Raw genomic sequence first — 25,761 nt, forward strand, 5'->3', positions numbered from 1 at the left:
TTAAACAGAAAAAAAAAATGAATCCACACCTAGACACAATATAGTTAAACTCTAGGGTACAAAGACAAAGAGAAGACCTTAAAAGTAGTCAGAGAGAAAAGATGGAGCAGTTATTTTTTAAAAACCCAATAATTAGACTGACATCATACTGCTCAAAACAATAATGGAAGCCAGTGTCCAATAGAATATTACCTTCAAAGAGCTGAGGAAAAATAGTGTGGATTCCTTCTCTGCCGTCTTTTCTTCTTCATCGCTGTTCAGCGCTGACCTGACTAGTTTGCGCCAGAGTTTTAAAGCAGGCCTTGTCGCTAGACCCCATTTCTCCTTCCTGCGTCTCCCTCTCTGTACCCTCCTCTTCCTTTCTCAGGTCTTCCCATGTACTTTCCCTCTTCCTCACTGTCAAGGCCTCTTTGTGAAAGGTTTCTACCAGGATAACAGGGAACTTCCTTCCTCAAAATTCTTAGACTTGGATTATCTCCATCCACTCCTATGATTTTCCTTAGTGGAGACTTAGGATGGAGACATTTGGCTCCAAACTCCGTAAAATTCCCTATAGCCATCTCTTCTCATCTTCATCCTCCTGCTGACTCTTCGATATGGCTTCTTTCAGCTCCAGAAATTGTGAACTATGAGCCCCTGGGACTGGAGGCTGACATGTGGTAAGTTGTACAGGTCACACAGGTGGCCTAGGGATCCTTCCAAGGGCAGAAAGCCTCAGACCCTAGCTCTGGCTGACATCCCCCTTGCCCATGAATCCCCTTTCTCCACACTCACCTTTCAGAGCCTCTGGCTGCTCCAGGTTTGCAGGACTTGTGGCCTGGGCAACAGGGGGCAGCTGGGCCTGGAGCTGAGGCTGGTTAGAACATGGCTGAGGCAGAGGACAAGGGGAGAGGTGAGGCTGGAGGTTCAGGCTCACCCCTGAGGCCTGCCACAGCCATAATAAAGATAATAGTAACACTAGGTCATTCAGTCAGTCGACCAGGGGACCACTGAGAGCCTGTCGTGTTCCAGGCGCCGGGTTGGGTCAGGGGATACCACAGTGGTTGATTCTCTGCACGGGTAGGACTCATTTCGTTTGGACAGTGCTTTACAGTTGGCTGAGCACTTTGATTACTTGGTTTTCTAAAATCCTCCCAGCAGTTGTCTGAGGTAGTTATCATTCTCCTCATTTTATGAGGAAAAAGAGGCTCAGAGGGATGAAGGACTTGCCCCAGTCACAGCCTGCAAGTGCAGGAGTCTGAGCTTGAACTTGGGTCCTCAGACTCAATGTCCAGAGCCCAATGACCCCAAACACGTCCCAGGCTGCTGCTGAAGAGTGGACGGAGAGGGGCACAGGGCTTAAAATCGCATCCAGAGGCCATCGTGGAGGGGCAAGTGACCACTTCCCCTGAGAACCACGCGAGGAGGCTGGTGCCGGTCTGTGATTAGAGCCAGGAACCCTGACTTGACTGTTCTTTGTTTTGCAGGAGCATAGGCGTCATCACCTACATCCTGTGAGTATCCCTGATCCTGGGGCCCAGACCCACTTAGATCTAGGGAAACCGGGAGGAATGAGAGAGAGGCAGGCGGACAGACAGACAGACTGACATTTACTGATTTTACTGATTTGCTCATTTACTATGAGCCAAATGCATTCAATCCACACAGCAAACCTGAAGTTAAGTGCTCTTAGCACCATTTCATACTTTTGACCCTGGGGTTGAGGTTGAGCAGGAACCCAGGAGAGAAGCCTGTGGCCCTGCATCTGCGTGGGCTGTGTCTGCATCCCCGCCCTGGCCAGGGACCCACCCCTCAGCCTCACCCAGGCTGAGGCTTCCTGTGAGAATGTCCATTTTCACTTGGAAGGCTTGAGACAGCTCTCCAGCTGCCATGCCTTCCCTGATCCTGCTTCTTCCTTCTCTCTCTTTCTCCCTCCCTTTCCCCAGCTCTTTCATTCTCTCCTCCTTTTTGCCTGGAGTCTCTCTTTCCTGTCCCTGAAGTATTAAGTTGCTTAAGCAGAGATTTCCTGTGTAGCCCCGTGTGTAGTGGATCTGTCACTTTCCATCTCTTTGGTCTTGGGCAGATACTTAACCTCTCAGCCTGTTTTTCTCATCAGAAAATTAGGAATTGCAAACTTCCCGCTACAGGTGCATTGTGAGGGTTAAATAAGCTGACATGTGTAAGTTTCCCAGCGCTGCTCTGGCACATAAGACATGGCTGATTAATAGGTGTTTATTCCATCATTGCTTCCCAACCATTGTCCCTTCACAGCACGTCTGGAAAATCCTGTGGGTTTTTTTTTAAATTGAGGTCATATTGGCTTATAACGTTGTGTAACTTCAGGTGTACTTTATTATATATCAGTTTCTGTATAGACTGCATTGTGCTCACCACCATTTTTATCCATCACCATACGTATGTGCCCCTTTACCCTTTTTGCCCTCCCCCTACCCCTTCCCCTCTGGTAACTGCTAATCTGGGCTCCTTATCCTTGTGTGTTTATCTTCCACATGAGTGAAATCTTATGGTGTTTGTCTCTCCCTGTCTGGCTTATTTCCGTAGCATAATACCCTCAAAGTCCATCCATGTAGTCACGAATGGCACAATTTTGTCTTTTTTTATGGCTGAGTAGTATTCTGTTGTATATATATATACCACATCTTCTTTATCCAATCATCTGTCGATGGGCACTTGTGTTGCTTCTACGTCTTGGCTGTTGTGAATAACGCTGCAGTGAACATAAGGGTGCATAAATCTCTTTGAATTGTTGATTTTGTGTTTTTTGGATAAATATCAGTAGTGGGATAGTTGGATCATATGGTATTTCTATTTTTAACTTTTTGAGAAATGTCCATACTGCTTTCCATGGTGGCTGCACCAGTTTGCATTCCCACCAGCTGTGTATGAGGGTTCCCTTTTTTCCACATCCTCTCCAACATTTGTTATTTCTTGGCTTGTTAATTATAGCCGTTCTGACAGGTGTAAGGTGATATCTCATTGTAGTTTTGATTTGCATTTCCCTCATGATTAGTGATGTTGAACATCTTTTTATGTGCCTGTTGACCATCTGTATATCTTCTTCAGAAAAATGTCTATTCATATCTTCTGTCCATTTTTTGATTGGCTTGTTTGTCTTTTTGTTGTTGAGTTGTATGAGTTCTTTATATATTTTGGAAATTAACCCCTTGTTGGATGTATGATTTACAAATATTTTCTCCCAGTTCATGGGTTGTCTTTTTGTTTTGTTCATGGTTTCCTTTGCCTTGAAGAAGCATTTTAGTCTGTTGTAGTTCCATTTGTTTATTTTTTCTTTTGTTTCCCTTGTCTGAGTAGGCATGATATTCAAAAAGATACTGCTGGGGCCAGCCCAGTGGCGCAGCAGTTAAGTTTGCACATTCCGCTTCTCAGTGGCCCGGGGTTCACTGGTTCAGATCCCGGGTGCGGATATGGCACTGCTTGGCTAAAGCCATGCTGTGGTAGGGATCCCATATATAAAGTAGATGGAAGATGGGCATGGGTGTTAGCTCAGGGCCAGTCTTCCTCAGCAAAAAGAGGAGGATTGGCAGCAGTTAGCTCAGGGCTAATCTTCCTCAAAAAAATAATAAAATAAAATAAAATAAAAAAGGTACTGCTAAGACCAATGTCAAGGAGTGTACTGCCTATATTTTCTTCTAGGAGTTTTATGGTTTCAGGTCTTACATTCAAGCCTTTAATCCACTTTGAGTTAATTTTTGTGTATGGTGTAAGACGATGGTCTGCTTTCATTCTTTTGCATGTCCAGTTTTCCCAGCACCATTTATTGAAGAGATTTTCCTTTTTCCATTGTATGTTCTTGGCTCCTTTGTCAAAGATTGGCTATCTGTAGACGTGTGGTTTTATTTCTGGGCTTTCAATTCCATTCCATTGATCTATGTGTCTGTTTTTGTGCCAGTACCATCCTGTTTTGATTACTATAGCTTTATAGTATATTTTGAAGTCAGGGAGTGTTATACATCCTGTTTTGTTCTTCTTTCTCAGGATTGCTTTGGCTATTCGGGGTCTTTTGTTGTTCTACATAAATGTTAGGATTCTTTGTTCTATTTCTGTGAAGACTGTCATTGGGATTTGGGTTGGGATTGCATTGAATCTGTAGATTGCTTTAGGTAATATGGACATTTTAACTATGTTTATGCTTCCAATCCATGAGCATGGAATATCTTTCCATTTCTTTATGTCATCATTGATTTCTTTTGTAATGTCTTATACTTTTCGTTGTATAGGTTCTTTACCTCCTTGGTTAAATTTATTCCTAGATATTTTATTCTTTTTGTTGTGATTGTAAGCGGGATTGTACTCTTGACTTCTCTGGAACAGCTGTTTTTATGGCAAACTGGGTAAGAGTCAGCCCATAGTCAGAGGGGACAGGGGACACCAGAGCTCAACAGCTAAGGGGATCATTCTCTCAACACCACATAAACCAGTTCTCTGCGTCTTCCAGCAGCACTTGGACTGGGAGCTCTGTATGATGTGGTGGACCCCCTGCACTGCAGCAGAGGGTCTCAACCCTGGCTGCTCATTAGACCTTTTAATACCCATCATGCCCCAGGCCCCACCCCAGATCTATTAAATCAGATCTTTGAAACCTTGATTTCTTCAGAACTCTGGTTTCCATACTGAAATACTAAGGAATTCCAGTGTTTACAGGACATGTAGCCTTCTTGTAGCTCATTGAATTCCACACAGTTTATTGACTGCCTGCTTCATGGTGGGCACTGTGCCATGCACTTGGAATACTGACATGAGGGACAGTCTGCCCTGCTTGCCTGTGTCGGAGGGAGACAGGTAACTGTCACCTGGTGGGACCAAGGTTATGCTAGAGGTTATGCTGGAACAGATGGGAGAGCCACTGGTTTGCTGGGGCTGCAGAAGTTTAACAAGAGAGAGATTTGAACTGGGGTATACAGAATGAGGTTAATACTCCAGGTGGAAAAGGAAGGAAGAGCTGTCCTGCTGAGGAAAGGAAAAGTGAGTATGTTTAGTATGGTGAAATGTACTGAGCATGTGGTAGGGACCAACTTCTGGTGCCTTGCTCAGGAGTTTAGATGTGATCCTATAGAAAATTGGGAGTGGTAGAAGGTTCTTTGTGTTCTAACAATGACAATAATAATGGCCATCAATTCCAGAGCTCTTAGTATGGACCGGAGTTGCATGGAACATTTTTTATATATTTATTCTTCATAACAATCATATGAGGTGGAGACTTTTATTTTCTTAATTTTACAGATGAGGAAACTGAAGCTCGGCTTGGGTAACTTACCCAGGTTCACACATGAGTGGCAGAGCTGGGATTCAAACCCAGGATTGAAATATCAAATTTCTCCCAGTGCACCTTGCTGCTACCATGCTAAGACAGCATCAGCGGAGATAGGGATGACCTTTAAGAGATATTTCGTAAATGGAACCAATGAGAATTTTTGGCCAGTTAGATGTGAGGGAATGGAAGGAAGAGTCAGAGGTGGTGGCTGTGTTTCTAGCTTGGGCACATTTGTGAAGTGACACTAATCAAGGCAGGGAGTGCATGGAGGGAAGTTTGGACCCAATGACTTCTGGGACAGTGGCTCATCTGGGAAGAGGTATCACATAAGCAACTGGAATTTGAGTCAGGAGACGGTGGATTCGGGAGTCACTATTTGATGACACATCCTTGACAAACCCTGCAGGGGAACCTCAGACGCTGGTCCGGTCCCTAATTGCCATCCACTTCCACAGTTCTCAGGCTTTGCTCAAGCTGCTCCACTAGCCTAGAAGACCTTCCATCTTCTTCTCTGACTGGTGACAAACCTCTTCATTCTTCAAGACACAACTGATGTACATGTCAGCTCTCCCGGGAAGCCTGCACAGGACCTCCCCTCTGTCCTGTTCTGCCTCAGCCCTCTTTCTGGCCTTCTGTTATAGTCTGCCCTGCTTTGCTGGGGATTATGAATAGCCATGCCCCTGTGTCTCTCTCCCCTCTTTTTTGAGTCCCCTGAAGATACAGTTTCTCTCTGTCCTACTCCTACTACGTACTGGGAGCTCCATAAAGTGTATTGAATTGGACCCAGTAGAAAAGGCTGCTGACTGGCTGCCCAGAGGGGCCAGGCACTGTTGCTAGGAGCCTCCCATCCCCATGCAACAGTACGAGTTAGGGGTCCCTGAGTGCATCTCCCCATTCCATCTACCTTCCTACCTTCACATGTTCCCTCTTTGTACTCAGCCTGAGTGGAGCGTCCCCTTTCCTGGGAGACACGAAGCAGGAAACGCTGGCAAATATCACAGCAGTGAGTTACAACTTTGATGAGGAATTCTTCAGCCAGACCAGCGAGCTGGCCAAGGACTTCATTCGGAAGCTTCTAGTTAAAGAGACCCGGTAAGAGGACAGAGAAAGGCACTGGCTTCTCAGGTACTGACCTCCTCCTATTGCCTCTCCCAAAGACTTGTCAGTCTGTCCCCACTTTGCGCGGGCTGTCATCCACTCTATTGTGGTCTAATCTGGGCAGGTGCTGAGAAGTGTGGACCGGCTAAGACTTGGCATTTGTCTTGTTTGCTCAAGTCTTTCTGCTTTCTTTTCCTACTGAAATGCAAATAACTGTGTGTGTGTGTGTGTGTGTGTGTGTGTGTGTTTAGAAGTCAGCTTGGGTTTCTCTAGGGCTCATTATCTTGTGCAGTGTCTCCCAAAGGCACCTGGAACTAGAATTTTTAAAAGGCAGCATTTTCAAGCCAATTCAGCTGGGAGAAAGGGGAGGCAGGCTCAGAGGGGTCATTAAGAGAGAGGATAGGAGACGTACTAATCCTACCCCTTCTTTAGGGCCAATCGGGAGCCCTGCAGCTATGGGCTCAAAGCAGGAGATAGGCTAGGGGTTGTAGGGTGCTGGGTGCCCAGAGAATGGCCTAGATGGGGCAGGGGGAAGGTCCACACACTCTAGAAGGCCGTGTCCTCTTGGTCCCGCAGACTTCAGAGGAGGCTAGAGTGGGGTCTTCTAAAGTGCAGGGGCCAGAATTCCCTGTCTAAGGGCAGTGCTAGGTAGGATCATCCTACTGGGAACACAGCAGGGAAGGGCAGAGAAGGGATCTAGGAGACAAATAGAAAAACAGAGACCAAAGGTTTGGCAATGCAGAGCTGGAAGTTCGAATGAGCACCTAGGACTCTCCTATAGTATGGCATTAAACCCTTCAACTTTGGGACCAAGGACGAGGATTTATGTAATGTCAATCTATTGAGAGGTCTGCCTGGACCACTTTCTCTGGAGTGTAGGGAATTCAGCCAGTTCCTCGTCCATCTTGGTATCCCCCATTATTCTGGTGATGGCAGTAGTCAAAAAATGCCAAAATGCAGGTCTAAAAAGAATAAGAGTAGAGACTGTCGCTCTCAGCTTCTGTCCTCATGGATCACTGTTTTCTCATCTTCATTGCAGGAAACGGCTCACAATTGAAGAGGCTCTCAGACACCCCTGGATCACGGTAAGGACAGTGATGAGTTCTAGTGAGCAGGCAGGTCCCTGCTCTGTTGCCAGGGCTGGCTAGAGTGGCCGGATGCAGAGGGCCCATGGAAAGGCGTTTGCTTGAAACACTGATCCTCGGGCACAGATGAAAGCTGGTCGGGGGCTCCGCAGGGTCTGGGCTTGTTCAAATAGGTTTATAGGTTTACGTTTATGTTTTACAGGTTGAGGTGACTTATGAAATGAAACCCTCGCAAACCTCAGTCGAAACCCTTTTTCTTTGAGGCCATCTTGCAAAGTGTTCTTTGTCAGAGGACATGTCACCATCATTCTCAAGCAGAAATCAGGACTCCCCAGTTGTAGAGAGAGATCGATGACAATTAAAAACCACAACTTGTAACCAGAGCTCCTTCTTTCTGATTTTGGAGCTCTGAGTAAAAGATGACAGTCAAACCAGTCACCCAGCTTCCTCAGGCACCGGGAGACCTCAGGGACTAGGGCTCTGAGATGGAGCCTGGTGGGGAAGAGAGGCAGCTGCTCTCAGGGCAGTTTCAATCCCTCTGGGGAGGGTGGAGGCGCGAAGGTGAATCCCTGCCTAACCCGCTTTGTAATCGGGCTTCCAGCTGCTGGTTTTTCAGAGGGCCTTGCAGTCTAATCACGTACAGTAAAGTGCTAGTGAAAAGCAGGGGGGGATCAGGACACTGGGATTCTGACCCTAGTTTTGCTGACTGATGAGATGTGCACACCGAGGGACGTCACCAGACTTCCCATTCACCTGGATTATTAAACGAGGTGGCTGGCGAGGGTGATCTGAGGGTGCAGATGAGAAGGGAGATGGAGAGCAGGGAGCGCTGCAGCCCTCGGAGAAGGTCAGGTTCATCTGCTCATTGAAGGATGGGGAAGGCCAAGGCCCTCTACATTTGAGGTGGGCCCAGAGCACTGAGGTGGGGAGTCTCTTGGGCTGCTTCCCTGCTCAGTGTGCTGAGTGTTGCTGAGGCCCAAGGAACCTAGTGATGCTGAAGGAGAGAGGCCCCTCAGCCTCCCTCTGTCAGCCATGCCTGGTGTGCTCCAGCCCTTGAGTGGATGCCTGCAGAGTCCTGGCTATAACCTGCTTGTTGTGCAAGCACCCCTAAATGCTATGCGTGTGGAGACCCTCTCTAATGGCCGTGGACCAGCATGTCCTGAAGTGAGCATGCAGGTGGCACCCACGTACTGCTACACCTTTCTTACGGTATGTAGGGGTGCTCATCCCACTCTGGGCCTCCACATGTCCTGACGCATGCAGTGAATGCCAAAGAGGCTGCTCGTGTGCCTTCTGCCTGCACCTCGTACTGCCCTTTGGAGCACGTGTCAAATTAACCCTGACTCTTCTGTCTAAACACCCACCAGTACAAAGGAGAAGTCAGAGCCCCAGAACAACGGAAGACAGAGCCCGTCCAGCTGAAGACCAAGCGCCTGAGAGAGTACACTCTCAAATGCCACTCAAGCATGCCCCCCAACAACACCTATGTCAACTTTGAGCGTTTTACTCGCGTGGTAGAGGACGTGGCTCTGGTGGACCAGGGATGCCGTGCCCTGGCAGAGGCCCATGATACCATCCAGGATGATGTGGAGGCTCTGGTCTCCATCTACAATGAGAAGGAGGCTTGGTACCGAGAGGAAAGTGAGAGTGCCCGGCAGGACCTGTCCCAGCTCAGGTATGAGTTCCGCAAAGTGGAGTCCTTGAAGAAGCTCCTTCGAGAAGACATCCAGGCCACAGGGTCCAGCCTCGGAAGCATGGCCAGGAAATTGGACCATCTGCAGGTGCAGTTTGAGGCTCTGAGGCAAGAGCTCTCAGCAGACCTACAGTGGATCCAGGAACTGATGGGCAGCTTCCAGCTGGAGAGCAGAAGCATAGATGGCCTGGGCTCTGTGTTCCACCGGGACACCAGTGAGTCCCTAGTGGAGCTGTTCAACAGATCGTGCAGCAAGGAAGTCTTGGCCAACTTGAAGCTCTGAGCACCAGAATCCAGACAATAATGCATCCTGGATGGTTTGCAGAAGCTGGTTCCCAACTGCCATGCCGGAGCATCAGCTAGAATCATCGTGCAGGGGTGTGTGTCTGTAGCATAGCTTTCCACCCTCTTCACAGAATCCAGAATCACAGGGTGCTAGCTAATTATTCATCCTGCACCTCCTCTCACCAACCTGATTTCCTGGGAGAGTGTTGGCAGGGCAGCCAAGCTGTTAAAACCATCGAGAATGAATGCCCCTCACTGTACCCTTCTCCAGAGGGAAGATGGCTGGCCCTGGGGAGATGCTTGATAATTGATTTGTGATGATGGATTTGTTCATGTCTCCCACCCCCATGCCTTGCAGCTTGCAGATCTTGGGTAATAGTCGAGTTAACTAGAGATAACAGTAAGTCAGCTTGGTGCTTTCCAGCCATAGAAGCAGGTATTTAAAATGCACAGAGAAAATGTTACCTTTCGTTTGCATTGACTTTTCACTTAGCAAGTACTTATGTCTTTGACCTCATGTGATCCTTAAATGAGCTCTGTGAGAGAGGAAGGTGGGTAGTATTATTGTTGTTGTGACTATTATTTCCATGTAACTGATGAGGAAATTGACTCAGAGAGGGAAAATGACTTACGCAGGGTCATTCATAGCTAGTTGATACAGATGAAACAGAAACCCAAGATGCTGAACTCTAAGATAAGGCATATGGGATGAAATAGTGAGACTTTGCTGTAAATATACCCCTGAATATTAAAGGTCAGATCCCAGAGGAAAAGTAGGCAACTTCATGTATTCTGCCAGCTCTGGGTGAAATGCCTCATACCTTCAGACAATTATCTCAAGAGGTGTGTATGGGGGCTGGCCCAGTGGCGTAGTAGTTAGATTCACACACTCTACTTCGGCCTCCTGGGTTTTGCAGTTTCAGATCCTGGGCGTGGACCTACACACTACTGATCAAGCCATGCTGTGGTGGCATCCCACATACAAAATAGAGGACAATTGACACAGATGTTAACTCAGGGACAATCTTCCTTAAGCGAAAACAGGAAAGATTGGCAACAGATGTTAGCTCAGGGCCAATCTTCCTCACAAAAAATTTAAAAAAGAAGTGTGTCCTAGAAGGTATAGTTCATTATCCCTATCCAGCCCTGTCCCTATCTGAAGATCAGCCTGCGGAGCAGGAGGCGAGGTGCAGCATCTCACTCTTCTTCTTTCCCCTGGCTAAGGGCCCCAACTTTGTGTTGAGAATGAAGACCAAAGGGACTCAACAAGAAGGTTCCTTTTCTTGTGAACCCAGGGCACTGGGCCCTGAAAGATCTGAGAAACTCCATGAGAGTTTTTGAAGAGTGTTGACATTAAGATTGGGAAGCACAAGGCTCCGTGGTCCCTTCTTGACCCGAAGCTTTGAGCACAGCTACCTGAGGACTGTATGATCTCATCTCCCTTTTCCTGGAGGAGGGCCAGTCAACCAACTCACATGGACAGAGCGTGGAGTGTGGGCCCAGCGCTGTGCTAGAAGCTTGGGGTAGGGGAACAGATTGTATGGTTGTAAAGTGCCTTCACAGCCTCATAAAATACCCTTATCAGATAGGCAGGGTCAATGTTATTCCCAATTTGGAGTTGAGAAAACAGAAAAGAAGTGATTTGCTCAAGGTCAAAATAGTGGCAAAAACAGAAGGCTTCTGATAATGACTCAGTTGCTCTTTCTGCTTCCCCTAACTGTCCCAGGGTCCAGGAATTTACTGGCTGCTAAGAGGGCAGGTTATACGCAGATTCATCCATCCATCCATTCACAAATAATTTTTGAGCATCTACCAACTGCCAGGCACTTATCTTGGCACTGGGGATACAATGTTGAGTGAAAACAGGCATGTTTCCTGTCTTCACGGAGTTCGCAGTCCAGTGAAAGATTCCAACATTAATCAAGAACGTTCTACCAATGGAGAACTGCCACTGGGAGATATGCTATGAAAGAGAAGCACTGCAAGAGCCTGCAGTGGGCATCTGATCTTGTTAGGGAAGGCGTCCCTGAGGCGGTGACACTGGAGCTGAGATTAGCTAAGCAAACCAGGGAGAGAGAAGTGTTCCAACAGACCCATCATGCCAGGGCTCTGTGGTGGGAGGGGCCATGGAAGGCTGAAGTTTGGGACAGAGGAAAGCTGGAGAGGAGAGAATAAGAGTGTGGTGTAGACATGACTGGAGAGGAGGCAGGACCAGCATGTCTTTGCTCTATTAAAGGGCTCTACCTTTATCCCAAGAGTCATGGGGCGCCATGATGGATACTGGGCTAGTCAACACCCCGAGACGCTGGGGGGAAGATGCCTAGTTAGCAGTACAGACGGGAAGTGGTTTAGGATGAGACATGAGATTTCGAGCCTATGAAACCATTTCTTCAAAGTGCTCTCTCCTTTTCTATCAGTGTGCTGGATCATTTCAAATATCATATATATTTGTAACAGAAACTTTTTTTGTCAAATATAAGAAATCTTGATTAGAAGATACATCATTTTATGTACCAAAAGTAAGAAAGAAAAAAAGCCCAAGGTGGGAAGTCCAATAGAAGACCCCACACAAAGCTGAGATGCACTCACTGAGAGGGTAAATGAGAAATAAGCCACATGCGGAGAGGGACAGCAAGGAAACGTGTGCCTCAGCCCTGACACTTGTGGAGGGATGAAAAAGTCTCCCCTGAGAGTAGGAGCCCCAGGCCGGTGGGACTCATGCAGCTTTGCTTTCTGAATTTGCACAATTAGTGTGGTCCAAAAGAACCTCAAGCAGAGACTCTGATGTCTGAGAATCTGACAGTCTGAGGCTGAGTGGCCCCCGTGGCTGGCAGAAGCAGTGTGGTCATCTCCCAAAGCACCTCCTTCACTTCAGACCAACGGCAATGATAGGACACCATTGACTGGGACATGCATCCTGATTTCAGAGATCCAAAAATGTGCATCTTGGAATCAGTGGGAGATGGCAAAGCCCTGTATCCCATACCCTGCCTGGGAGAATTGGTACAAATGACACCTACAATCCCTCCAAGGACTTACCTGCCCTGACATGGGATGTGATGTACTCATTTCTCATCAGACACTGCAAATATGAAAGGTCCCTTTGGCCACGTCAGTAGACCTTGACCTCCATAAAGCCAGGTTTCCTAAGGAAAGGAAGCCCCTGATTGAGCGACTCAGGGCAAACTTTCCTGTGAAGGTCAAAATAAAATGCAGTAAAAGAGTAAGATGCTGATGATGATTTGAATTAGGGAGACTGGGAAAAGGGAGTGAGAAGCAGTCATTGTAGAATGGTGGCATGTGCCACACCCCATCCACCGGACACCCTCATTTTATGGGACAGGATTGTCTAAAGTCACCTACCAGGCCTGGGTCAGAGCCAAAAGTCGTTTTCCTCACAGTAGTGGAATCATCTCCTCTGTGTTCATGTCATTGCTGGTAACTACTTGTCATTTAGATGTTTTATAAACAGACCCTTTTCTGTACTAACACATTCCAGAGAAAAGTTGAAGTGAACTGGGAAATGTCCCCAAGTCTTTCAAGGAAATCAGAGAAGACTGTGACCTTCCTCTGTCACCCGGCTGGTCCAACTCCAGACCCTGCTGCCGAGGGGAGCCCCAGGAGGCCTGTGGAGTGCTCAGCCAGAGGACCTGTTTAGCTCTTCCCCACGTGCCTACAGCTGGCATTTTAACAGTGGAGACAAGAGCAGAGCAGGGCTGATGACAGTGGGGTAGGGTGTTGGGAGTGGAATGTTTCACTGGTACCTAGAAAGAAGAAGGCCTGGAGGATGCTGCTCTGTGGGCAGGCCCCTCTGCCGTCATGGAGGATTTTTCACTCACCAGGCTGTGAATGAAAGCTCGGCCCCTGTGCTCTGTGCAAATGCCATCCTGGGCCATTGGGGAGGGGAGGGTAAGTGGGTGACGTCTTCCTGAATCAGGATTCCCAAGGACGCTGGAGAGCCGATGCTTGGAGAAGGCAGCAGCCTGTCCCTGCTCTGAGGCAGATGCACGTGTCTCATGACTACCTGGCTTCGCACTGGGAAGGGTGGGGATGGTGTGGTAACCGATAATTCTGTGGATGCAGGAGGCTGGCAGTAAAGGGATGGGGCAGAGTAATAATGACAAGAGAAGCCAGAGTCTCCTCCCTGTGTCCCCTTCTCCCACAGCCCCCGCTTCCCCACAGGCGATTATGAAGATGGTGGCTCCCCGCCTCCCCCTATCACACAGCGCTATTGGCTCGTGTGGGACGTGGCTGTGTGTCCAGCTACCACCCCCACTGTTGGCCTCTGTAAATGTCTGTGGAACTGAAGGGCCTTTTCTCCTCTGTCTGTGAAACTCTTGGCCTGTGGAGAAGATTCTTTGCGTTGGAGAGGTAACCCAGTGGTGGGCATATTTGAGGAGCAGAAGGAGCCAGTTTAGTTGAACAAACACTGATTGTGCTCTGCCTCTATAGGGAGGTGACAGATAAGGACAAGAAAAGTCCCTGAATAAAAGACTCAGTGTTAGGACAGATGGGGCCCAATCAAACGGGAGACAGGAAAAGCTGTGGGGAGTGATAAAATAGAGGTAGCTAATAGTCCAGAAAACAGGGGAGAGACAAACTCTGAGGGAGAAAGGGTGAGAGGGGCGGCAGGGAGCGAACCTTCTCAAGGAAGGTCTCCCCACTACTGACACCCCCAAGCTGTAACCTTGTGGAGAAGGTGCCCAGTAGAATTTGGAGGGGTGAGGATGAGCCCAGATTGGAGTCAGGGACCTGGAACTGTTAAATGGAGATTAAAGAGGAGATTACAGAGATTAAAAAGATGGAGAGTTTTTGTTTTTAACTTTTTGTTATGGGAAATTTTATTCAAAACTTGCACAGAAGTATCAAGAATGGTATAGTGACTTCCGTGTACCTCTTACCCTGCTTCAAGAGTAAGCAAGGTGTGGCCAGTCCTCTCTCCTCCATCCTCCACCACTGCATTTTCTGGAGTATTTTAAAGCAAACTTCAGACTTCCTTAACTCATAACTTCTTCAGCATGAATTTTTGATAAGGACTTTCTTTTTAATATGATCACTGTGCCATTATCACACCTGCAAAATCAAGAATAATTCCTTAATATCTGGATACACATTTGATACTTACATGTCCCCACTTTTCTCAAGGGTGATCTGTGACAGCTGGTTTGTTCAAATCAGGATCCAAACACAATCCACACATGGCATTGGGTTGTTGTCACTCAAGTCTCTTGTCTTCTGTAACAGGACAGGAGGGAGAGCTTTTGAAGCTTTTCCTGGGGATGAAAAATTGCCCTGAAAACCAAAGTTCTCAGAGAAGAGAATTAAAGGAGAGTGTATCTGTGATGAGACCTAACTTGCAAAGTGAGACCAGGTCAGGCAAGGGAAGGGGCATTCCTGCTTCTTTCCATTGGCTTGTTCGACTTAGGGGACAACCGGCAGGGACACAGCCCTGCTGCATCCATACAGACGCAGGCACCTGTAAGCCTCATGCACTCCTTTCTGGGAGAACAGGGGCTTAAGGCCAGCAGGGCCCAGGCTCCAGCCAGCAAAAGGGAGAGGTGGATATGCCACTTATAAGATTAAGAGAGATAGGTGGGGGGCAGAGTGACAGACCTGGGCAGGAGAGGGAAGAGGGTGATCATGTGTCCCTGGCTTCCCGTGGAGAGATGACACAGATGGTGGCTTGAAAAGTTGCAAACTGTTTGCAATTTCTAGAGGAGGCCTGGTATTTAGAAAAAAAGTCTTCTGGGGCACTTCTCCTATAAAGCTGGGGTTCCTTTTTCATGCCTGATAGGATGGCTGCTGCTTCCTCTCCCTGCCCTGAGGATGTCGGTGCTGACCTAGCACACCCGCTGGACTTCTCCAAAGGCATTTGCATCTGCATAAACAAAACTTGATTTCAACCGCAGTGTTCTGTCTCCTTGCCTCCCTTCCCGACATTTTTCCCAGACACAAAACAGGCTCCTAGGAGCCTGGTCAGAATTGCCCCAGCTCTCTGGTATTGCCGAAGGACCACAAGGCCAGAAGGTGGGCACTGCTGTTTATGGGGAGGGGAAGGTCACAAGAAGGGGGAACATAGCTCCATTCCCCCTCACACCCCCAGCTTAATCAAAAGTGTTAATGCCACGTTCCTTCTGGGAACAGATTTCGCTGCGGAATTTACGTCTGTCTGACTTTCAAGCCTTAGATAACAGCATCAGCATTTGGTGAGCCTCTCAGCAACCGAGGAGGCCCATGGATTAGGAAAGGCCAGCCTGACAGATTTGTAGTCCTGTGGCCTCCTCCTCAGGGTTCATTCTGTTGTGTGCAGCATATAGACAGGGCCCTGGAAATAACAGCGTCACCTCCCACTAATGGCCTCTGTGAAGGGTCCCACCTGATATTTTAGTTGGGCCTCTCTGCTCAGTGGCTGGCATTGCTGGGCCAGATGGAAGATGGGATTTTCACTCATGGGATTTCCCTGGCCTGCATGTTGACCTTCCAGCTGTGGGGTTCAGGCATGTCTCTCCTGGCAAGGGTGCCAGTCGGTAAGTGGATGAAAGGAAGTCCCTTCCTGCCCAGAGTCTACTTATTCCACCTCCTCCAACCTTGCAAGTGAAGCACGTGCATCCCCTGCAAGGGTTAGGCTCAAAGGTGAATTGTAGACATCAGTGAGGTTAGAGGTAGAAATGTCTGTGGGTTGGGGAGGCAGGAAATCACCCTGGAAAGGAGATACCAGTTTCTGGGAGGTGCAGGGCAGGGCGACTAACAAAAATCAAATAAATACAGAATAAAATGTCAGGTAGTGACACGTGCGGTGGAGAAGTAGGACACAGGCAGTGCGGGGCACTTGGGGTGCTATTTTATATAGGGTGGTCAAGGAAGGCCTCCCTGAGGAGGTGACCTTTGACAAAGACCTGAACAAAGTGACAAAGTGAATATATGAAGGAGCAAGGGCAAAGACCCTGAGACCTTGGGTTCCTGGCCCAGCAAGCAGACCTACGTGATGGGAGCCACCGAGGCAGGAAGGAGAGAGGGAGGAAATTGGGTTGGAAGAGGACCCAGATGGTACAGGCCTTGGGGGTCTTGGTGAGCTTGTTGGGTCCCATCAGGAGTGCCAGGAAGCTGCTGGAAGGCTTTACTACCAGCAAAAGGCAGACTTTGCCCTCTTCAGCATCTCCCTTCCAGGTGAGATGTAAACCCAGGGCTGGGCTTGCAGGTGTGGCAGAGGAGGTGAGAGGCAGTTAAGGACAGAGCTGGGAGAGTGTGGCCTGATGGTCCCCTCAGCGCCCTCCTCCTTTTCTCTTCTTTTCCCTCTCCGTCTTCCTTCTTCCCTGCCTCTCTTTCCTCCTGTACTCTTTGGCCCAAACCACTGTGTTCCAGTTTGGGAGGGTGACTAGCCTCTGGCTTTCTCTTCTCCCCTCCATGTCAAGGTTGTGCGGGCCACTCCTCCCTACTTCTGTACCCCCTCCAAGGACTCTGCTTACTCCCAGGCAGAGCCGTGGGGAGGCATGGTGTCGTGACACCCAGGCATGGTGTCATGGCTGCTGAGCCAGGTGGCTGGGCCTCTCATTGGCGAAAGTGAGCAGGTCCCAGATCCTAGGATTTCATTCCAGTTTATCTCTTCAGCAGCTCAGGGAAACGATTTAACCATACACCTTAAGCACCCACCTTTTATGCTCTGAGTAGGGAGGAGATGGGGCAGGGGATGTTGACAAAAACATAAAGAAAATTCTTCCTGTGTCCTCAAGTTGTTTTCCACTAGTGGGACGACTCCTCTGCGGAGCTGACCGAGACAGATGATGTACTGTATATAGTGAGGGAGCTCACGTGTGTTGTGGTCGTGTCGGGGAGAGAGACATGGTTTCTTGGAAGTTGTCTTGGAGGAGGTCATGTTTGAATGGGGCTTTGAAATACGTAGAGGCCTTCCAGGAGGATGAGGGTTGGGTGAATATGGAAAGGGCTTCCTGCTAGAAGATTTTAAGTCCAGAGCAGTATGGGCCAGCAGTCTGCGCTGGTGCTTAGCGCCATGATGAAAAGTAAACAAGCATGGAGGCGTGCCCCAGCTGTGATTAGGAGACGAGACCAGCTCTCAGGAGCCTGTGAGCTACCTCACTCAGCTTTCACAGTGTTGCTCAGTGAGGCCTTGCTGTGAGGAGGCTGTCAGCCCAGAGGGGAAAAGAGAGCTGGATGGACCTTGAGGATCATCCTGGGCAGTTCATTTTCTGGAGTCATGGAGTCCCTTGAGAAAAGCTATCGACTTTCCTCAGAGGAAATGCATACCTGTAAATACACACTAATTTTTTTTTATAGAGATATAATTCATATACCATAAAATTCACCATTTAAAAGTGTACAATTCAGTGGCTTTTAGTATATTCACAAGGTTGTGTAACAATCATCGCTATCTAATTTAGGACATTTCATCATCCCAGAAAGAAACGTCATACCCTTTAGTAGTCCTTACCATTGTCCCCTCTCTCCAGTCCCCGCCAGCAGCATTAGTCCCCCCTTCTCTGTGGTTTTGCTTTCCGCCGTTTCAGTTACCCATGGTCTGAAAATATTAAGTTGAAAACTACAGAAGTAAACAGTTCATAAGTTTTAAATTGCGTACTGTTCTGAGTAGCGTGATGCAATCTTGCTCTGTCCCACCCAGGATGTGAATCATCCCTTTGTCCAGGGTGTCTACCCTGTGTACGCTACCTGCCTGTTAGTCACTTAGTAGCCACCTTGGTTGTCAGATCGACTTTATGGCAGTGCTTGTGTTCAGGTAACCCTTATTTTACTTAATAATGGCCCCAAAGCACAAGAGGAGTGATGCTGGCAATTCGGATATGCCAAAGAGAAGCCGTAAAATGCTTCCTTTAAGTGAAAACGTTGAAAGTTCTCAACTTACTAAGGAAAGAAAAAATCATATGCTGAGGTTGCTAAGATCTATGGTAACTTTTATTACAGCATATTGTTGTAATTGTCCTATTTTATTATTGTTGTTTTTAATCTCTTACTGTGCCTAATTTATAAATTAAACTTTATCATGGACGTGTATGTATGTATAGGAATAATCGTGTAAACGGTTCAGTACAGCCTGTGGTCTCAGGCATCCACTGGGGGTCTTGGCGCATATTCCCTGCAGATAAGGGGGACTGTACTAATCTGCTTTCTGTCTCCATGGATTTGCCTATTCTGAACATTTTATGTAAATAGAATCCCACAACATGTGGCCTTTTGTGTCTGGCTTCTTTCATTTAACGTAATGTTTTCTAGGTCCATCCATGTTGTCACGTGTATCAGTACTTCATTCCTTTTTATAAATAATATTCCTGCATGATATTCCATTGAATGGATATCCCATATTTTGCTTATCCAATCGTCTGTCAAATGTTGATGCACATTTCAGTTGTTTCCACTTTTTGGCTATTATGAATGATGCTGCTCTGACCTTTCAGATACAAGTGTACACACTAAAATTTGCAAACCATTTCAGAAGGTTCATAGAACCCCTGAAACCCGTTTCTTGATCTCTTGATCTAGGAAAACCTTGCTTTATAAAAGGGAAGGAATTCAAGAGGGAATGGACTCATCAAATTGTATACATTAAATACGTCCAATTTTTTTGTGTATCAATTATACTTCAAAATTCAAAAGAGGGAATGGGGGCCGGCCCTGTGGCATAGTGGTTAAGTTCCGCACACTCTGCTTCAGCAGCCCAGGTTTGCGGGTTTGGATCCTGGGCATGGACCTACACCACTCATCAGACATGTGGCAGCGACCCACATACTAAATAGAGGACGATTGTTGCAGATGTTCGCTCAGGGCTAATCTTCCTCAAGCAGAAAAAGAGGAAGATTGGCAACCAATGTTAGCTCAGGGCAAATCTTCCTCAAGCAGAAAAAGAAGAAGATTGGCAACAGATGTTAGCTCTTGGCAAAATCTTCCTCAGCAAAAAAAAAAAAAAAAAAGAGGGACTGGAGAAGCCAAGAAGGCTATCAGTAATTTATTACTATTTATTGAGCATCTGTAGGTTAAGCACTCTACATACCCATTTCGTTTAATCCTTGACAACCCCATGACATAATGTCATGTATTATCCCCACATTACAGATGAGAAAAGTGAGGCTCAGAGAAGCCATGCCAGGCTTCTTGGAGAAGTTGGGATTTAAGCAGAGCCTTGACTGCCAGACTGTGAAGGGCAACTACACATCTCGGCTCCTCTCCACCCCCATCGAAGCCCCTATTTCCTTCAATTCATCTTTGAATGGAATACTATTCTCTGTCTGCCAACAAGGCGTCCATTCTGCTAAGTCCAGGACCAGCCAGTGCACACTGGGCATCCTAGGCTGCTGTATTACTGTGACCCTTCCCCAAAGAGACCCACGATCGTAGGCCCTCCCTCACTCTTCCCCTTCAGGGGGCTGAGCTTCCAGCCCCGCTGGCCTGTGTGTCTGGCTGTGGTAATAATAGCTTGGGGGCACCAAGGACATCTCCTGAACAGCTGAGACATCTGTAACCATGGCCCTCAGTGCTACCGACGTCCCTCTGCATGCCCTGCCTGGTGGGGAGGTGCCAGGGTCAGGCTAGGAATGGCCTGTGGTCAGGGGTGGCTGCGGTCCGAAGCCGGGCATCAGCCACCACGCCCTGTTTTGTCTCCCAGCCTGTCGACAACCAGCAAGCCCTGGTGCGTAGGGAGTCCGCGGTCAACCTGGAGAACTTCAAGAAGCAATATGTCCGCAGGCGGTGGAAGGTGTGTCAGGGTTTAGGGGTGGGGGCAGGGGCCCAGGCGGCTTCCTGGTTCCCGCAGGGTCTCCGTGCACATTCTCACCTGGCACTTCCTTCTCTCTCCCTCCCTCAGCTCTCCTTCAGCATCGTCTCCTTGTGTAACCACCTCACCCGCTCCCTGCTGAAGAAGGTGCACCTGAGGCCGGATGAGGACCTGGTGAGTAAAAACAGGGCCCTCTTTTTGAGCGGAATTCTGGGGTGGCCTGGAGCTCAGGGACAGGGGGAGCAGGTGGGTCTTAACTGTTTCCAGCCGGTTCTGCTGGTCCTGTCCTCCTCTGTACTGTGTGATCAGTGGAGGCCACGTGTTCAGGGGGACCACTGGGGTGGGGCTGGGAGGGGAGCACTCCAACGGGCAGCGTGAGCTTCTGGAGGTCTCCATCCTTTCTTAGTGGGCCTTCAAAGGGACTTCTGCTGCTGCTCCACCGCCCCAGCCTTTCCCTGAGGACTTGTGGCCTGCTGGGGACCTTGAGGACTCTAGATAATTAGACTACCACAGACAAACCAAATTTTATTCCTGACGATCCAAAGATGTGCAGTAGAAGGGGAACTTTATATTCAGTTTTCAATTCTCCATTTCTGTTTTGCTTTAGATTACCATTAGTAAGAATAAGAAGACTATCTAGGGGCCAGCCTGGTGGTGCAGTGGTCAAGTGCGCATGTTCCACTTTGGCAGCCCGGGGTTCGCTGGTTCGGATCCTGGGTGTGGACATAGCACAGCTTGGCACTCCATGCTGTGGTAGGTGTCCCACATATAAAGTAAAGGAAGATGGGCATGGATGTTAGCTCAGGGCCAGTCTTCCTCAGCAAAAAGAGGAGGATTGGCAGCAGATGTTAGCTCAGGGCTGATCTTCCTCAAAAAAAAAAAAAAAGAAGAAGAAGAATATTTAGACAATATCTTATATTTGATTAGCTTATTATTGTTTTATGTACATTTACAATGAGGGACTTATAATATACTATACTGATCAAGAGTGTGGCCTTGGAGCTAGACTGCCAGGATTCGCGTCTGCCACTTACTAGCTGTGTGACCTTGAAGAAATTACTTAATCTCTCTGTGCCAAAATGTTATCATTTGTAAATTGGGGTTAACAATAGTTCCTACCTCATAGGATAGTCATGAGGATTAAATGATGACATATTCTTAGAGGCTGGCATTATAAGTGCCGAATACGTTAGCAGTCGTTATTGTTTAAAATCCTCCCGTAGACTTTAAAATGCAGTGCCACTGCTTCTGAATACAGTGTTAGTATTTCAGCTGGTAGAGGTTCCCTGGACAGATGCTCCCCACTGCTCCCTGACTGTGGTGAGGGCCCCAGGAGTGTCTGGGACAGCACAGATCAGGACAGAAGGTGACTCTTGCTCAGGAAGAGGCTGGAAGGCAACTGCCTGAGACAAATGGGTGGTCAGTCCGGAGCAGCCTCAGGACACACAGCACTGGGGCTCCAGCCCAGGACCCAGCACCGACCCTGCGCTCCTCCCTCCCCCCACACATCCCTGGGTCCTCTTTCTTCAGCCTGAGCTCTTGTTGATTCTTCATCTTGCCCGGGACTTGAGGATTTATGGCTCCAGAGGCCCAAAACAACTGTGTGGCTTTAGCCAAGCCATGTCCCTTTCCTAGCCACTTTCTTCATCTGCTGTAAAAGGGGCCTGGACTCTGTCCCTCTGAAAATCCCTCTTGATGACAGGCAGACTTCCCCCAGCTTACTTTGTTATGGTTTGGCTCCGACTCCTGCTAAAAAGTTGCTGTTCAGCAGAGCTTCAGTTATTTTTATTGTCATAGCCAGACTTGGTCCAGGATGTATTTGGCTAAAGTTGATCTTGACCTTGGGTTTCCAGCTGGCTCAGGCAGGGGAAGGAGAGAAGGCCCTGGGAAGGCGCACGGCCGACAGAGGACGTGCCTTTCAGGCTGCGTTGCACTGAAACAATGCAAGCCTCCGGGGTGGAGGCCCAGACAGTAATTGAAAAGAACGTGAATTTCTTTCCTAATTTTTGTCCTTGTGCAAACATTTGAAAATAGTCCTCTTTTTACTCGAGCGAGCACTCAGCACCATCAGCTCAATGGCCCACCCTACAAGTGGAAAAGGATTGGGTTCCAGACATCTGCTATACAGCTTTCCCAAAGGGACTTTCCTGTAAAAGAATAATAATAGACCCTTTTGTTTAGGAAGCATTAAAATGGAACATCTGACAACAGATTTTTTTTTTTTTAAAGATTTTATTTTCCTTTTTCTCCCCAAAGCCCCCCGGTACATGGTTACATAATTTTTGTTGTGGGTCCTTCTAGTTGTGGCATGTGGGACGCCCCCTCAGCATGGCCTGATGAGCGGTGCTGTGTGTGCGCCCAGGATCTGAACCAGCGAAACCCTGGGCTGCTGAAGCGGAGCACATGAACTTAACCACTCGGCCACGGGGCCGGCCCCTGACAACAGATGTTTTATGACCTGCTTGAGTCTTTCTGAATTAGTACTTCTTTTAGTAATTTTAATAATTTGATTACATTGATGTGGCCTGAATGAAAAGGGCACTATGACCTCCACGGTGGCTGCCTCAGCTCTGGTTTAGCCTAGAATGCACTTTACTCTTTTCCTCTTTCATGAAAATGGAGCACAGAAGCCATTCCCCTGGAGAAAGTGCATGGCCAGTCTTGCTACAGGTGCAGCCTAAGCCGGTCCAAGAAGCGGGGGTGTAGAGTGGTGGCCATCAGATCAGAGCTTGGGGAGATCCCTGTGGCTTGCCCCTCCCCCCATTCTTTCTAGGCTGAGTTCATGAGACCCACCAGCCCACAGACAACCTATCCAAGTGGTCCACAAAAGATACCAGATATAATCTTCATTATTTATAGAATTTGGCTTTTCCTGGTGCCTGGTTACCCCTAGACACTCTGCTTATTTCCCCTAGTTGCTTCCTCCTGTGAAGGAGGCCTCAAGGCTGTTGGTCTGGCCCCATTTCAGGTCCCTCCCCAGCTCCTCCCACCCACCCCCAGTCTCTAGACAGAGCAACAGGCTTCCTCTCAATATCTCCCTCCCTGGCTTGCAGGCCCCAAGCCCAGGTGTATCAGCCCACGTCGCCCAACGCAACCCCATTCCTGGCATCTTATGACCCTCTTGCCCTGGGCCTCTTTTTTTTTTCCAGAGGAATTGTGAGAGTGACACAGAGGAGGACATTGCCAGAAGGAAGGCCCTCCACCCCCGGAGGAGAAGCAGTACTTCCTAACTGGCCCGGCTCTCCATGGTCACCAGGGAGGCCCAGGACCAGTGGGGCCCCTGTCTGTACAGACTCTTGGTTCCCGCTCGTCACCAGCACCCAGGCATTCTGCATTCCTGAACACTTTGCAAGAGAGGTGGGCCTGCAGGATTCAGAAGAATTTTCAGGGGAGCCAGGAGACCCTGGGAGCTGTGGCTGTCTCCTACAGAGGCGGCTCCGGCATTCCCAAAGCTCTTATTCTCCATAAAACAGCTTTCACCTGACTGCCAACCTCAGAGCCTGGGGTGGGAGTGTGGACTTAAGAAAATGATGCATATGAACATCATCTTCGTGGGTGAAGGTCAGACTCAGGCAGCTATCCACAAGGGATGAGGGAGTGCAGAGCCAGCCTGGTCAAAAGTACACCAGGAAGACAGAGGCCTCCCCGACGGGAACAAGACAAGTGAGGGAAGTGAATCCTGGGGTGTGAGGGACCAATCCTGTGACCTCCCAGAACCCACATGGGGTCAGCATGTCAGGCTGACCAACATATCAGGCCTCCTAAAGCAGCCCATTGCCAGCCCACTGTATTGTGATTTCCTTCATTTTTATTAAACTTCTGGTTTACCTGATGCTTGGCTTCTTTTAGGGCTATCTGCATCTGATTTTCTTCAGCTCAGGTGCCTGTGACTCTGAGGGAGCACCCAGGGTGGGAGTGCTGAGTAGACAGTACCTTGAAAGGTCATACTGAACCACCCCCTCTGGGGTACAGGGCACTTATCTTCTACACCCTTCCCTAAGGTTTTCAGCCCAAGAAGATCAGCCCATGGGAATGGCCCAGTGGCGTAGTGGTTAAGTTCACATGCTCTGCTTCGGTAGCCCAGGGTTGGCAGGTTCGGATCCTGGACACGGACCCAGCTCTGTTCATCAAGCCATGCTGTGGCGGTGTCCCACATAAAATAGAGGAAGACTGGCGCAAATGTTAGCTCAGTGACACTCTTCCTCAAGCACAAAGAGGAAGATTGGCAACAGATGTTAGCTCAGGGCCAGTCTTCCTCACAAAAAAATGAAAAAATCAGCCAAGATACAGAATATAATGCCTGTGTTCCCACTACCTCTATGACCATTACCCTGCTGGTGTGGGCTGAGTTGTGTCTCCCAACCCCTAGTACCACAGAATATGCGTAAATTTAAAGAGGTAATTAAGTTAAAATGAGGTTACTGGGGTGGGCCCTAATCCAATATGGCTGGTGTCCTTATAAGAAGAGGAGATTTAAGACATGAAAGGAAAACCACGTGAAGACATAGGGAGAAGATGGCCAATGATAAGCTAAGGAGAGAGGCCTCAGAAGAAACCAACCCTGCTGATACCTCAGTCTCAGACTTCTAGCCTCCAGACTGTGAGAAAATAAATGTCTGTTGTTTAAGCCCCCAGTCTGTGCTGCTTTGTTAAGGCAGCCCTAAAAAACTAATACACCTGCCAACTATGGTCAAGATAGGGGCAGGGGACTTTTTAAGGATGTGGATGGAGAAGGACCCACAGGGAGAAGGGAGAAGAAAAAGAGATGGATTACCTGGACCCTTGAGTGAAGATGGTAAGGGAACTGTAACAACATAGAAATCTGGGCCCTGCTTTCCAGGCCAAAAGAATGGTGTTGCTGACCAGAAAGCCAGGAGAAGGGCCTTGGAAGCCAGAATAAAAAGGATCAGGGAGAGGCACTGAGATTGAGGAAGCACATGGGAAGAGGTGGAAGGAAAGGGAAAGTTTTGGAAGGTGAGTGGGGGAAAAGTGAGCCAGGAGGGAGAGAGGAGAAAACAGTAAGATGAGCAGAAAGGAAAGGGCCCGGGGGAAGGGAGCTTCCCCCAAAGCTGTGCTCAGTTAAAAGGCAAATCTTTAAAGAAGTCTGAGGGTGCCCTGCCCCAAAGTACTTGCCCATGTGTTTGTAGGATGCTGCATTAATATTTCACAAATGCATGTATAAATATTTTAGTGCGCTGCACTTTAAGGTCGATCTCACCGGCTTTCCTGACTCCAGATCTTAGACTGCATTTGCCTTTTCCACTCGCATATTTATTTGCTGAAAACCTTATTTTGGAAGCAGTTGAAGGCCATATCATAAGAAGTGAGCCATAAAATCTCTATGAAAGAAAAGTCAAGTCCTGTGCTCTACAGACAATCAGGTAGGTACATGTGAAAAGAGCTAAACTGAGGTCAGGGATATGGCAAGGAATTTCATCTGGCACAGGCTTGTAGAGCTTTCTTTCCGTTTAGTTCCCAGCTTGATGTCATCCTCACATTGTTCTGTCTACTGTTGCTATACCCCAAAGAATAATGTCTTCCTTGGTGGTCTGCTGAGAGGATCCCATTCTAAGCAAACCTTAATACACTT

General features: G+C 48.2%; 1 protein-coding gene across 9 annotated transcripts in view; it reads left to right on the plus strand.

The window, feature by feature from the left end:
- The window catches only part of DAPK2 (death associated protein kinase 2), a 116,899-nt gene extending 92,896 nt beyond the window's left edge, over nucleotides 1-24,003 (plus strand). For 7 of the 9 annotated variants that reach the window (XM_070234856.1, XM_070234855.1, XM_070234893.1 and 4 more), the window contains 7 exons: nucleotides 611-659; nucleotides 1,467-1,493; nucleotides 6,212-6,364; nucleotides 7,410-7,455; nucleotides 20,064-20,153; nucleotides 20,262-20,345; nucleotides 23,321-24,003. In XM_070234856.1, coding sequence (XP_070090957.1) covers nucleotides 611-659; nucleotides 1,467-1,493; nucleotides 6,212-6,364; nucleotides 7,410-7,455; nucleotides 20,064-20,153; nucleotides 20,262-20,345; nucleotides 23,321-23,401 — 530 coding nt within the window. In that variant the 3' untranslated portion in view covers nucleotides 23,402-24,003. Of the gene's footprint in view, nucleotides 1-610; nucleotides 660-1,466; nucleotides 1,494-6,211; nucleotides 6,365-7,409; nucleotides 7,456-8,822; nucleotides 12,661-20,063; nucleotides 20,154-20,261; nucleotides 20,346-23,320 lie in introns of those variants that run through there. The other 2 variants (XM_014734009.3, XM_070234845.1) reach the window with 1 other exon arrangement.
- The last annotated feature ends 1,758 nt before the right edge of the window (nucleotides 24,004-25,761 follow it).

This window comes from Equus caballus, chromosome 1, assembly GCF_041296265.1.
Source record: "Equus caballus isolate H_3958 breed thoroughbred chromosome 1, TB-T2T, whole genome shotgun sequence".
NCBI classification, from domain to species: Eukaryota; Metazoa; Chordata; class Mammalia; order Perissodactyla; family Equidae; genus Equus; species Equus caballus.